Raw genomic sequence first — 14,594 nt, 5'->3', positions numbered from 1 at the left:
CCTCCTGCCTGCTGCTTTCCTGACAGCATTTCGTCAGCAGGGCTTGTCCTGGGACCCTTCAGGTCTCTGAGCATCTCGTGGACATTAATAGACACGTCTGGCGCTCTCCACCACAGCGTGCAGCTCTCATGATCTAAATGTTCACCAGGACCTGTAGAATGACATGCATACACCCATGCTTCTGGCTGCTTCTGTTCTGGCCACACAAATTCTAATTTCCACCATCCCCATCTGGGGTAAGTGTTAGTCTCTGGACCAAACTTAGAGTGTCTTAGTTTCACGCTCTGAAGAGCTTCCACTCTAAGATGAGATGATACACTGTACCTATAGCCACTTGCCTATCTTATTTTAACACATAGTGTTGGTGCCTCACATTTGTTTTAAGCTAATGTCACTTTATTTTTATTTTTTAAAAATATTTTATTGATTTTTTTTACAGAGAAGAAGAGAGAGGGATAGAGAGTTAAAAACATCGATGAGAGAGAATCATTGATCAGCTGCCTCTTGCATACCCCTTACTGGGGATGTGCCCGCAACCAAGGTGCATGCCCTTGACCAGAATCGAACCTGGGACCTTTCAGTCTGCAGGCCGACTCTCTATCACTGAGCCAACCCGGTTTCTGCTTAAGCTTATATCACTTTAAAATGTATTTGTTTATATGTCTCAACCCTCTTCCTTCCTCAACACACCCTCATTTAGTAGGGAGGAGCACTGGCTTTAACACCTTGTATCTATTCTAGTGGTGTTTGTCTCTCTGGGCTCATAGTTATTGGTGAGGCCGTAATTCCCCATTAAGCTTATGAACTTGCTGATGCTGGAGTTTGTTTTTGGTTCATCGTTTTGTCTGCTGTACTTTCTTATGCATCGCATAGAACATAGTCGGAGTTATTAATAAGGGTGAGTAATGGCAGTATCCCAGATGGAGCAGACTGTGATGTGACCTGTTGGTGAGTCAGTGCTGTGTGATGTGGAGACCTGGGGGACGCCTGGGACACTTCCTGGCCGGGGCAGGATGTCAAGGCCGTCAGACGACTTCCACCTGGAGTCTGGAGCCCGCTCCCTTGCTGGCCCCCAGAGCATAGGCCCACTTGGCTTTGAGATTCTCCTCCTTAAAGCTTTATGAAGTGCTGTGACCTCATTGGGCAACCCCTGGCCTGGATTGGCTGTTCCCTTTAGTTCTCAATGATTCTGGGGTTTTGGACAGAATGCATCACAGAACCATCCTCAGGGATTTGGCCAGGACAGGAAGTGGGAAAGCAATGAGTAAGGAAGGACATTTAAAAATGCGAGTGGCAAGGAACCTGATCAGCACAAAGGATTTTCTATATTTAAAACAAACAGAGAAAGGAACATGCATCGCTCTTCTCCCAAAGGTCTTAAAATTGCTATTGACAGGGGATCCTTCTTGCTCTCCATTCCTTCTCTGTCCCCAACCACCCCAAAGACTGAGCTGTAATCTGGGTGCCTTTATAAATTTTAAAAACAGTAGCACAGTGCTGCCGTGGCTCCACGAAGCTGTCTTTTCCCTGTCTTCTCTCACTTGTAACAGTGCTCGGTAATGGCATGGTCTGTAAACACATTAGAAAAGTTAACTGTCTAATTCTCCCGGCACCTCTGCGGGGGGAGAGGGAGAGGTTGCCCCGTGCCTGTGGGGCTGAGCTGTTTGTTTGGTCTGGTTGCATCTCATCGAGGTGTTCTCTCCTCGATGTGGTGCAGCTGGTGAAGTACCATCTGCTCTTAAGAGTGGCCTCCTGTGCTGCCCCTTGAAGTTTCCGTAGAAGCGAGGGTCAGCCGAAGGATAGGCGTCTGACCTCAGCACACAGATACCCCCGGTCTCTATAGCGTGGCCAGTTGTTACTATTTTGATTGCTAGACACATGGCAAAACATCGTATCTGTGAAAGGATGCAGAACTTTGTTTCTCACCTACAGTTTCTGCTCCTGACACGTAAAAAGGGAAATTCATTCCTGCTTCTCTGGTAGTAATTTATGAGGCTTTTTATTGTTCATTTAAAATAGTCAGCCTTGTCTGGCTTGACTCAGTGGATAAAGTGTCGACCTGCCAACTGAAGGGTCATAGGTTCATTTCCGGTCAAGGGCATATGCCTGGGTTGTGGGCTCAGTCCCCAGTGGGGGCCATGGAGGAGGCAGCCAATCAATGATTCTCTCTCATCATTGATGTTTCTATCTCGCTTTTCCTCTCTGAAATCAATGAAAATATAAAAATATTTTTAAAAATAAGTCATTTCTTTCTAAATATGTTTTTTTTTCCTCCTTTTGAATCCTGAAGAATGGAATCTATCTCTATATATAAAAGGCTATATATAAAAGTCTGACCATCTGATCGGTCGCTGTGATATGCACTGACCACTAGGGGGCAGACGCTCGATGTAGGAGCTGCCAAGCTGCGGTGATTTGGCAGTGGTGGTTTTTGGGTGACGCACCCTGAAACCAGAGAGGAGGGAGCCTGATTCCTCACAAGGCCACATGATTCCACCTTTGGCCATGGGGTATGTTGTTGCTGGGGCACTGTCGGCCCTGAATGTTGTTTACTGCGCACTTGCGTTTACGTTCCACACCGTGTATGTCAGAAACTTTGTAGAGTGCCCTCCCTACTCTGGAATCTCTCGGGGGGATATGGGGAGCCGGTTTTGGCCCGATTCCTGGCCAAAGGGTTTTGTGTTAGATGTTACACTGTGCAGCATTTTTTATAGCAAAATAAAAACCTCAGTCTGGACAAAGGGTTTTGGCCCGATTCCCTTCCTGCTGGAGGGACCCTTGCTCACTCCTCAGACGTGGGGGAGGGCCCACAGGAAGTTGGTTCCAGGGCAGGTCTGACACTGTCTCATCTAGTCCCCACCCTCCGGCCACCTTCTAATTAATTTATTTTCAATGTGCACGAGACTGTGCACCGGGTCACTGGTATTAAATAACTTAGAAAAGTGTACTAGTGGATTTCAAAAGCCAGACTAGATGTTAAAAGAGCCTTATGGAACACAAAATAATTATTGTGCAGTTTTAAGTTTCTTTAGTTTTAATACATTGCTTCAGCTAACCAACATGATTTCAATTTATTATGCAAATGTGACAATTATTCCATTTAAAAAATCTGTTGGAAAGATTGGGTTTCTGCCACCCAATAAATTACGTTGAGTATTTCATTTTTGGTTTTTGATTTGCTTATTTTGTTTTTAATGACAACTCATTTAAAGTAAAAAGTCTTTAAAGTGGCAGAATAATGTGATAACATGTCTTCCCTAGTAATTTAATACTTGGATGTAATGAGTTCATCTGAGAGATTTCATTAAAAACAGCAAGGTGCCTGAATACCAAAGCTGAGATGTTTTTAATCACAGAATTATAGTAATTATATGAATCCCAAGATTTTCACCAGATAGAAAAGGCTTCCAGGGCTAAAATATACTTTAAACTCAGCAATAATAACTGCATATTGTTCTCAGTTATACAAAAGAAAATTTTCAGGCCCAGGGAAATATTGGAGAGAGTATTATGTGCTGAATCTTTAAGGAAATTAAGAAATAAATTATTTTGATAACATAATAATATCGGTAAGGGTTGCATCACCAGGGTAACAGAAGGAGACTCTCGTGTGTGGCCATGGCATATAGCAGGTGCATACATGCCAATGAGCCTTTATTGTTTACTATATTATCAGCATAGAGAGAATGCTAGAAGGAACATCACTCTCTTCTCCCAGAGACCCTGAAGTTTCTAATTCCCTGGAGCCCTCCTTCGAGTAAATGGGACAGACCTGCCAGTAAATGAGATGATTATATGGTTATTGGCCCAAAACCTGGATTTCTGGGTTGGGTGAAAACTATGTAAAGAAAATTTACTTATTGCCTGGCCAGTGTGGCTCAGCTGTTGAGCATTGACCTATGAACCAGGAGGTCACAGTTCAATTCCCAAAGGACACATGCCTGGGTTGTCCGCTTGATTCCCAGTAGGGGCCGTGTAGGATGCAGCCGATCAATGATTCTCTCTCTTTATTGATGTTTCTATCTCTCCCTTCCTCTCTGAAATCAATAAAATATATTTTTAAAAGAATAATTCATATTTTCATTTGTGGCTTATTGAAAATGTCAAATTTTTATAAAAAGGGCAGGGCATGGTACCCCCAGGGAACTTGTTTTTAAGAGAAGTGACAAAAAAAGATGCATCTAGGAAGATCTTATAAAAATCTCTCTAAACAATAAATGTTATTTGATCTATTTTCCATTTATCATTCCTTATTTTTTTTTTTTCTGGCTCAGATAGGTACTGGGGGAGAACACAGAAGAAGCAGTGTTGTAGTGATGACCGTGATGGGTGGAGGAAAAGGAGGGATGCCTGGGGAAATGGGAATGGCAAGTTAGGCTGACTCACATGTTACAGGCATTTGGAGTCGAGGGGCAGAGCATGTAGTCAAATGGAAGGCCCTATGATCTGTCTGGATATTTCTGATGAGAGTCAGGACACAGAATTCCTCCTGGAGGCTGGAGTGGAGACATGCCTGGGATTTGAGTCCCGAGCAGACAGTATATCTGGTCTCTGTTCTTCTCCCAGCCCCATCCTTTTCTATGGGAAACTCACCATCTCCAGTCCACAGGAGAATTGGAGAGTTCACTAAAACCATTGTCCCCTGACTCCTCCCGAATATATTATCACCCACATTTATTATTTGTGTATTTGAACTTCCCTGTCTCCTGATCATAAGCTTGAAGACCCTTGAGCCAGCTTGGAACCCTGTCCTGTATGAATGCACCAGGGTGAGCCCATTCACGCCTCACCTTTTGCAGCCTGGGCTGACCTGGCCAGAGAAGTCCCTGCCTTCAATTTTAAATGTCATTAAAATTTGCTTTCCCCCTTTTAACCACCAAAATAATAGGTGCCACTGTGGAAAGTTTACAAGATACAGAAAAGTGTAGAGAAACAGAAAAATCACCATTAATATTTCCATCCAGAGAGATTTCAATTTTCGCCATATTTCTTTCCAATCTTTTTTTTTTTTGCTATCCTTTATTATTTATATGCATTGCTCTGCAGATGCATCTTTGCATTATGATTTCCAAACATCTAACAATATTTAATCACCTGTTATAAGCATTTTCCTGTAAACCCCATGGGCGGTCTATTGAACATTGATTGGCATCGTGAACATAAGAGTGTTCTTATCTTGATGAAGTGTTTTGTCATTTGGTCTCTCCCTAGGTCCCCTGTTGTTGCCTGCTGCGCATTTGGAAGGCTAGGATGGGTCTGAGTGTGACCATTTGGAGGTTTCAGCTAACTTGTTGCTTCTGCCTGGAAGACCATCCTGTAGAAGGAGAAAACGTGCCCCACGGGATGCTTGACTTCGAGAGACAAGACGTGTTGTAGAAAGAAATGGATGAAGGCAGCTCAGGGGGCCCCAAACGCATGCTTCCCGTGGTCTAGTCCAGGGCAAGCCCTTCCATGGGGCCCTGAGGTTCTGGGATGTCGCCAGTTCTGGACGCATGGCTGATTCCTGAATGACGATGGTTCGCCGGGGGCTGCTTGCGTGGATCTCTCGGGTGGTGGTTTTGCTCGTGCTTCTCTGCTGTGCCGTCTCCGTCCTCTACATGTTGGCCTGCACTCCCAAAGGCAACGAGGAGCAGCTGGGGCTGCCCAGGGCCAACGGCCCCACAGGCAAGGAAGGGTACCAGGCCGCCCTGCAGGAGTGGGAGGAGCAGCACCGCAACTACATCAGCAGCCTCAAGAGGCAGATCGCACAGCTCAAGGAGGAGCTGCAGGAGAGGAGTGAGCAGCTCCGGAATGCGCAGTACCAGGCCAGCGATGCCGCGGGCCTGGGCCCCGAGCCGGGCGCTCCCGAGAAAACCCAGGCCGACCTGCTGGCCTTCCTGCACTCGCAGGTGGACAAGGCGGAGGTGCACGCCGGCGTCAAGCTGGCCACCGAGTACGCCGCAGTGCCTTTCGACAGTTTCACCCTGCAGAAGGTGTACCAGTTGGAGATGGGCCTGACCCGCCACCCTGAAGAGAAACCCGTGAGGAAGGACAAGCGGGATGAGTTGGTGGAGGCCATCGAATCAGCCTTGGAGACCCTCAACAGCCCCGCAGAGAACAGCCCAAACCAGCATCCTTACACGGCCTCAGATTTCATCGAAGGTTGGCACGTTGTGGATTGGGGTAGAAAGTAGAAGAAGAGGTGTCTGGGCCCAGGCATCTGGGAGCGGGGAAGGGGGGGTCACAGTTGTGGGGGGCTGGCAGCTGGCTCTGGGGGTGGCTGGTGGAAAGTTTTATGTGAGCGACACCAGTGCTATATAGTATGGTTTTTATTTTTCAGAAACATCTGTTTCCACTTACTTTCTCATGGAAACCACAATCATTGAGTGGATAGATTCATTGTTCTTTGGCAGAAGAAAGTAAACTTCTTGCTTTCATTTAAAAAAAAAAAAAAAGAAGAAGAAGAGAAACACGTAAAACAAAATGTAAACATAAAACTTTAAAACTTTGAAACCCCAGCGGAGTATGAGAGGCAGTTTTAATTGATCTCTTCTCACAGGCGCTTCTCTCCTTGAGATGGGGCCTGGCTGTGAGGCCCAGGAACAGAAAGGTGGTAACGTGCCATACACCAGGCACTGTTCCAGGGACTTCTTACTTATTAATTCACCTTTTCCTCGTAATGACTCCATTAGTGAATAAGGGAATGAAGGTTCAAATGAAGTAAATTACCTAAGGTTGCTACTCAATTAGCAGGTGACAGAGCCAGGATTTGAATCTGGGAAGTCTTGTTAAGCCATGCTCTTAACCATCAGGTTATATTGTATAGATGGGCCCTAAGGAACACATGAATATAGTGAGATGAATGAGTGAGTCTTTTCTTTTCTTTTTTTTTTAATAGGCACAGAACAAGCTAGTATTAATTTGTGGTTGATTGTGTCCAACTTCACAAGAAAGCAGCTTGTCTAGTTTCTTGGAAGACTCGTTAGAATCATCTTCCCTATCAGTTTTCCTATTGTCAGTGGTTCAACATCTATACTAATAAAAGGGTAATATTCCAATTAGACTGGGCATCTTCCGGACATCCAGACAAAGCCACAGTGGCAGGGGTCAAGGCAGAGGTGATTAGGGGCGATCAGGCTGGCAGGGGAGAGAGTTAGGGATGACCAGGCCGGCAGGGGAGAGCAGTTAGGGGCGATCAGGCTGGCAGGGGAAGGCAGTTAGGGATGCGATCAAGTCATCAGGGGAGGACAGTTGGGGAGCAGTTAGAGGGTGATCAGGCCGGCAGGGGAGGGCAGTTAGGGGTTGATCAGGCTGGCAGGTAGAGGCAGTTAGGAGGCGATCAGGCAGGAAGGCAGGCGAGTGGTTAGGAGCCAGTATTCTGGATTGTGAGAGGGATCAGGCCTAAACCAACAGTCGGACACCTCCTGAGGGGTCCTGGATTGGAGAAGGTGCAGGCTGAGCTGAGGGGCCCCTCCCCATGCATGAATTTCATGCACAGGGCCTATAGTCAACTAATAATTTGGGAGAGGAAGTACCTTCAAGGGCATCCAGCTCTTTCCCCTGTTTCATGATAGAGTTCATTACAGCTTCCCAGACATGTCTCTGGGCCCACATTTCTTCACTCCCTGCTTGGTTCTGAGCCACCATCTCTCAGCCTGCATGGCAAGGTAGACTCTGTTCAGTTGTAGCAAAAACCCTCCCACTGTTATTTATGCCTGTTTTCTTTGGGAATTTTCCTGTCTTAGGATTTTTTTTCAACTTTATATGTGAACCATAAATTCATGCAATTTTGCCATAGTATCATTTTTCATACACCTAGAGCCAGGTAAAGAAATCTTTTACAAGACCAAGCTTTTGGTGTCAGGGTTGGGATTTTTTGTTTGTTTGTTTTTTATTCACTTGTATATAATGTTAAAAATGCCTAGCACCTTTGACAGTAAGTATATGCTCACGGTGAACACTCAGAGACAGAAATATCATGATGATACAGCATCAGATTTTATAGTTTTAGAGTTTATGAAACATTTCCACATATATTATCTTACTAGCTGATCCCCAGGGAAATCATTAAATATCCTTGAATAATGAATCCTGGTTGCCACTGGAGTATGCTACAGAAGCTGCCTACGTACAAAGCCATTTCAAAAGAACTTGATTATACATTAGCGCCTATAATTTGGAACGTTTGTTCTTCCGATCTTTAATCTGCATTCATATTTGAAATCTCCGTCTGCTTTTCTGATACAGCAGCTTAATACACAAGGACTCTTGTTCTTGATCGGCAGTGACGTAGGCCTCTGACCCTGAGTTTCTTTGCCCTGAGATACGCCTGACTTTCTCTCAGAGGCCCCGTAATCATAGCTGCGTGACATTGGTTTCACATGCAGCACACAGCCTGCGTTTCAAAGCAGATCACTCTACATTTGGTGAAAGTCTAGTCAGCTGTTTTCATAGGATGAGAAAATGGGCACAAGCCCTTTAAATATACAGGGGTGGGTAAAGGCAGGTCTGCAGTTGTGAGTAAGTGAAACACAGAGTTTATTTTTATATTACTGTTTATTAATCTTATTGTTTTGTTTTCCATCTGTGACCTTCTTTAGCCCACCCCTGTATTGATACATGTTTGAGTGTCATAAGAAGCCGTTTATGTCATGTTTCCATTCTTGTCACAGAAGATTGTGGAGGCCATCCTTTATATTCTCAGCAAACGGGACCTGGTAAAAGACCCCCGCTAGTCAGAGGAAGGTACAGGGGGGTGGAGGTAAATTCAGCGGAGGAGCGCTTTCCACATAGTGATGTTTTATTTTATTAAAAAAATATTTTTATTGATTTTTTTTACAGAGAAGAAGGGAGAGAGACAGAGAGTTAAAAACATCAATGAGAGAGAAACATCGATCAGCCGCCTCCTGCACACCCCCCACTAGGGATGTGCCCGCAACCAAGGTGCATGCCCTTGACCGGAATCGAACCCAGGACCCTTCAGTCTGCAGGCCAATGCTCTATCCACTGAGCCAAACCAGTCTCTGCCACATAGTGATGTTTAGAACAAAGTGGGACTCCTGGGACGACAAACACGAATAGATGGCTCCGAGGTGAGGCGGGTATAACTCAGAGAGGCAGTTGGACTGACTGACGTTTGAGGACCTTTCTAATCCTGAATCACGATTCTCTGATCTACACCTAGTCACGGAGGAAGAAGGGAATGGAAAGGGTCTGATATGAAGTCTGTTTTCCGCCACGAGTTAGAGCAAGTGATAGGACCTTACAAGGGTGAAATATATCTTCAATGTACCTTATTTGGGTTTCTAAACATAACCTTAGAGAAACTGAGTTTGTGTTTGGGGAGTGATTCGTAGTCCAAAAGTTGGAGTAATTTAGAAGTCCCCGGGAAAATTTTATGTTACCAGGGGGGTGGTCCAGACTCTCAGAGCTTTAAACGAAGGCGGCCGATTTGCTGACCTCTGAACTAATACAGTGAACACGGGGATTGTTTGTGTTTAAAGAAATAATAATAAAAGCCCCTGGGATGCTCCCAGATGATAATAGTCACATAAAACGTAAAGCCAGCAGTGAGGCAGGTAGCATGATGACATGAGCGTGGGAAACTGTGTGACTTTGACCAACACCCTTAAGCTCCCTGAGACTCGGTCTCCTCAACTGGACTTGGGTGTCTTCCAAGGCCCTGCCCAGCCCCAGCCTTCTGCAAAATATAGAGCGTTGCTTTAACTTCTTTTCTTCTTGGCTTTGCCAAGGTGCCATCCCTGAGGGGTGCTCTGCTGCCCACGCTGCTGGCTGACTGAGGATGCCCCACCTACCCAGTGGGTTCTTCCTCCATAAAAGGAGGAATTCAAGTAGATGATTTATAGTCCTGTCTCACTGTGGCCACTTTCTACAATTCTGTGAAGCCTGCAGCAGGAGAATACCTCCTTGGCGACTGTCTAATTTATTATGTATACTAGAGGCCCGGTGCATTTGTGTGCTGCATGGGGTGGGGGCCTGAGCCCTGCAGAGAACAGGCCTAAGTCAGCAGTCGGACATCCCCCGAGGGGTCCTTAGCACTGCTCGGAGGCGGGAGAGGCTCTTGCCACCGCTGCTGCACTCGACAAACAGCCGTGAGCCTGGTTTCTGGGAGTGCACTGACCACCAGGGGGCAGCTCCTGCATTGAGCTTCTGCCTCTTGCTGGTCAGTGTGCGTCATAGTGACAGGCTGTTCCTCCGTTTGGTCGATTTGCATATTAGCCTTTTATTATATAGGATTGCTTTAATTCTTATGGATCTCTAAAACACATAGGGAACAACATTTGCCTCCTTTTTCCCTTTCCCCAGATGTTTCATTGGCACTGATTTTTATGCTGGATTCTCGCATGAATTTTTTTTGTAACCATCTGGGAAACAAAGCTAACGTAGAAAAACATGATCATGTCCTATGCCCTAGAAGCCTGGCTGTTTATCTCCTCCAGTCAACAGAAACTCCTTCTCTGTGCTTGTGGTTTAGTTATTCCTTCAGTGTGGGGTACACAGACTCTGCATGGCAGAACTTTTGGCTTTCATTTTGTTTTAAACATACATTTGATGTCGTCCCATAAAACAGTTTAGCTTTCTCCATGATCCCTCTTTTATAATCCAAACAGCTGGTCATAGGAATCCTGTGTGAGGCATTTCTAACGTCTGTCTTCACGGGGTTGCTCTTCTGTCACCAGCCTCTGCAGCTCACCCTCCTGCAGTTTTCTCAGGGTTAGTGGTGGCAAGAGAGGGCTGTCGGGGGCTAGAGGACTTGATTTGGGGGCGAGAGGGAGCCAAGCCACGATCCCCAAGAAGCTGAAGGTTTTGAGGGCACCCTCCGATGTGTTGTAAACCAAGGGGGCAATGGAAATAGCTGTAAAACCTTAGTCGCTGTCTGCACAGCAATCCCAACCTCCTGTGCTCTACAGCCAGGCCTTGGTGCTTCCTAGGGAGCGAAGGCAAAGGTGTGAAGATACTGAGTGTTTGACTCCCCTTGTCTAAGTCTCATCATGACCTCGAAGGGACACCCTGTGACCACGTGGCTATATTTTTTTTTAATTTTTTTTTAGACAAGTCAAATCTACTTCCAGGTCCTGGATGCTTGGAGAACCAGGTACCTGGACTGTGTGGACAGGGAATATAGGTCCATTCCTCAGTGTGCCTTCTGTGATACGCTTCTTCGTCAGCAACTTTGTGCCTTGAGGTAGAAATGGTTAGGCAGACATTCAGGTGCGTTTCTGGGCCTCTGGGGATCTCGGAGCAGAAATACAGGAGGGCAGGATTCTGCACGGTGGGTGGGCCTTGCCTGTGTGTGTGGAAGAGAACATGGGGCGGGGAGGCCAGCTGACAGAACTTCAGGTCCTGCGTTGGGCCTCGGTTCTCAGCCAGCGTCTCCACAGGAAGTGAGGGCGTTAAGACTCAGCACGCCCTTCTGAGCACCCTCACGTCACTGTGTACTGGACCCACCACGCTGGTTTGCTGCTAAGTTTTGAACAGGCTGGCCTGCTTCTAGGTTTCTCTGTCACTTCTCCCTGCCACTCTATCCCATCTCACCCTGCCTGTCCCATCTCTCCTGCTTCCTCCCACAAATCTCATTTGTTTCTGATGCTTTGAGCTCCTCTGAGAGAGAAATGCAAGTTATTCTGAAACTAGAGAGACTTTCATGCAAATAAATGGTTTAATGCTACACTTTGTCCGGCGAATTCATCCAGTGGTGATGCTGAGAGGAGAGTTTCACAGCTTTGGATTTCTGCCAGTGGGCAGGATCCCAGCCCTCCAGGGAGTAAAAGAAATTCTCCATCATTTTTAGACAAAGGACCCTACCTTTTCATTTTGCACTGAGCCCTGCTATCGAGGTCCTACTTCCCTGGTTGAGAAGACAGGAGGGAGAGGGAAAGAGAGAGGAGATAGAACTAGAAGGTTCACGTGTGATGCTGACGCCTGTGTTGAGCATCAGTTCTGTGGACCCTCCCTGGACTGGGATGAATGGAGCCCAATTTTTATGTACCTCCTGTGTGTACAGAGTGTTTTGTTACAAAACGGCAGGAGCCGGTGAGTCAGACTTGGTTTTATGATGATTTTGGGGTTAGTACTTTTATTGTACTCATTCAACACTGCTTTGTTCTCAGGGGAGTTTTTTTTTTTTTTTTTAAATTGAGGACTCACTGCTCTGCATGCCTTTGGGTTCTATGAAGAATGAGCTGCAAGAGGGCGCTTGTGGTGCTCTGGGTTGTCCAAGACAGAGGAGCTTGGCTTCAGCAGGAGAGGGGAGCAAAGGCTGGATGGAGAGAGCCTGAACTGGGGCGCACGCCCACAAATAGCAGTGGGAGGGGTGGGGGAGATAGGCAGGCAAGGCCACCTTCGCAGGAACGCTGCTGCCCTGATGACGTGGCTGCGGCTGCTCACCTTCAGCCTGTGCTGCCGTGTGGGGAGGAAGTGGTGTTTGCAGAAAGGACCCGGAGTTTTTAAGCAGACCCCTCCTTTGTCCTCTGCTGGGCTCGCAGGTCAGGTCCTGCACCAAGGCCTTGTCAACATGCTGGATGGGGCACCTGCTGTGTGTGCAGAGCCTCCCCGCCTGGTTGGGGGCTGGGAAAGGAGGGTAAAGCCAGGCCTTGCCCCTGAAGAACCAGAGCACCTTCACAAGGAGACAGAAAGCTGAGTGATTGAGGGCTCAGTTGGGGGAACTGCCTGGGCTTCAGAATTGGTGGCTGGATGCAAGCAGGTGGTCAGAGAAGATGTTGAGGGAGGTGGGACCTGAGCCAGTCTCAAAGGATAGGAAGAGGTTTCTGGAGAGGGAGTGAGGTGGGGAAAGGGTTGGCAGCAGGGGGGTGGGGTACCAGAAAGCCAGCTGACTCAAGAATAGGGTGGTTGCGAGTGTCTCCTTCTCCCCATCCCCCCCCCCCGCCCCCTCATGTCCCATGTTGTTCAGGGTTCAGGTTTAGGGTTCGGGCTTTGGAGGAGGCTGCACACAAATGAAAGAGACTAGAAAATTTAATTTGGGAATATTGGGGGCCACGTGGGAGCCCAGCTCAAGAAGAAGGACTCCACCGCACTCTGGCCTTGCTATTCCATTTATTCAGATTGCGGATACACCCATAGCCCTTAGGCAGGCAATTCCAAAGACAGCCCATCAGTAAGGATTTAAGGTGGAATTTGCTTCAGCTTCCTTTGTGTCAGTGAGACAGTAGGTGCTTGGCTCTGACCTTTCAGAGCCTTCAAGGATAATCAGCCTTCCGGGTTCCTGGTCCACCCCTCTCTGCTAGTGAAGGCAATGGGCAGCTTCCAACAGGTGGTGGTGTGGGGTTAGGGCAAAGACCACCTTAGCCAGCAGGACCCAGGAGTCACTAGGAATACAGCTCACAGGGAACCTGAGCTGGACAAGAGCAGGGCTCACAGGGTTTGTCTGCATCTGGAGGTGGCAGGTCCTTTCTCCTCCGAAGGCAGTGAGCTCAGCTCTTGAGTCCCAAAGAGCCCGCCTCCCCTCTCACCTGCTTTGGTGCTCAGATGCTCAAACAATTGTAGCATCTTGGAGGCCCCACGGATCAGAGCCGGGGGCGGCGTTTTTCTCACTCACCTCCTGTCTGCACCTGGCACTGTTTCTGACATTGCACAAACACCAGTTTTCTGACTCCCCTTCTGTGAGTGAGGTGGACACTTTCATCTTCCTTTTGTCAGTGTGGAATTGGAAACACAAAGATTAACATCCTCAGGGTCACTCAGCAGAAGAGGGCTAGAACTTCAGATCTTAGCTCCTCACTGAGGCCTACTCCCCACCCACCAACCCCACCCCCTCCACCCTCGGGGTCTCTGACGCAGCACACGTGCTGCTCCAGTCCCGGATGACGTGGAAAACCCTCTTAAAAACACATCCAGATGTGTAAACCCTTTTGGGAGAAAGACCTACTCTGGTGAGTTGTATACATTTTCTTGGGAAGAGGTTTGGTAGGAAGAGAAGGAAAAACACAGGATCCTGGGGGAGACCAGCAGAAAGAGTCCCAGGAAGAAGCCGCAGAAGACAAGTGGTGGTTCGCTCACCGAGGGAAGGGGTGCAGGTCCAGGATCCTTTACCACGGAAAGCTTTGAACTGCTCTGACAAGTGTCTTCTCACCATCGTGGATGGGAAGAGGCAGGGAGTTGAAAGAGTCGGGAGAGAATATTGAACTCAAACCCGCTGGTTGAGACCCCTGAGGGAGCTAGCTGGTGGGTGAGCTTGTCTGTTCCTTAAGAGAGGAAGCAAGGTTTCTGTTTCTGTTATGTTCTCCCAAATAGACCACTTGCCTGGATTGGGATTTTATCTAAATCCACGGTGTAGGCAGTCCTGGAAGGCTTCCACCTTCTGATCCCAACGAATCTTCTTAGCTTCACTTTCTACTGCTCCTCCCTGCTCTCCCCCTGCTGCCACTGAAGGCTTACTCTCTTTTGTGTGCCCGGACAGTCCTGCTTCCCTGTGCAGTTCCTTTCTGGAAAAGCTAGGGTTCTCTACCCCCCAGTGTTGGGCCTTCTGTAAGACCTCCCTCTCAGAAATCTGTCCTCGTTCTTCCTCCCTCAGGAAGTCCTCCCTCATTCTTCTTAAAGTAGTATATTGCACTCGAGGGTACTTCCCACTTCCCATC

General features: G+C 47.4%; 1 protein-coding gene across 6 annotated transcripts in view; it reads left to right on the top strand.

Moving 5' to 3' along the window:
- The window catches only part of CSGALNACT1 (chondroitin sulfate N-acetylgalactosaminyltransferase 1), a 299,546-nt gene that overhangs the window by 214,346 nt on the left and 70,606 nt on the right, over positions 1-14,594 (top strand). For all 6 annotated transcript variants that reach the window (XM_045588828.1, XM_045588832.1, XM_045588831.1 and 3 more), the window contains one exon: positions 5,212-6,141. In XM_045588828.1, coding sequence (XP_045444784.1) covers positions 5,508-6,141 — 634 coding nt within the window. In that variant the 5' untranslated portion in view covers positions 5,212-5,507. The remainder of the gene's footprint in view (positions 1-5,211; positions 6,142-14,594) is intronic.

Source organism: Pipistrellus kuhlii, unplaced genomic scaffold (genome assembly GCF_014108245.1).
Source record: "Pipistrellus kuhlii isolate mPipKuh1 unplaced genomic scaffold, mPipKuh1.p scaffold_m20_p_3, whole genome shotgun sequence".
Taxonomy (NCBI): Eukaryota; Metazoa; Chordata; class Mammalia; order Chiroptera; family Vespertilionidae; genus Pipistrellus; species Pipistrellus kuhlii.
Note: the sequence above shows the minus strand (reverse complement) of the source record. Positions and strands in the feature narration are given on the sequence as shown.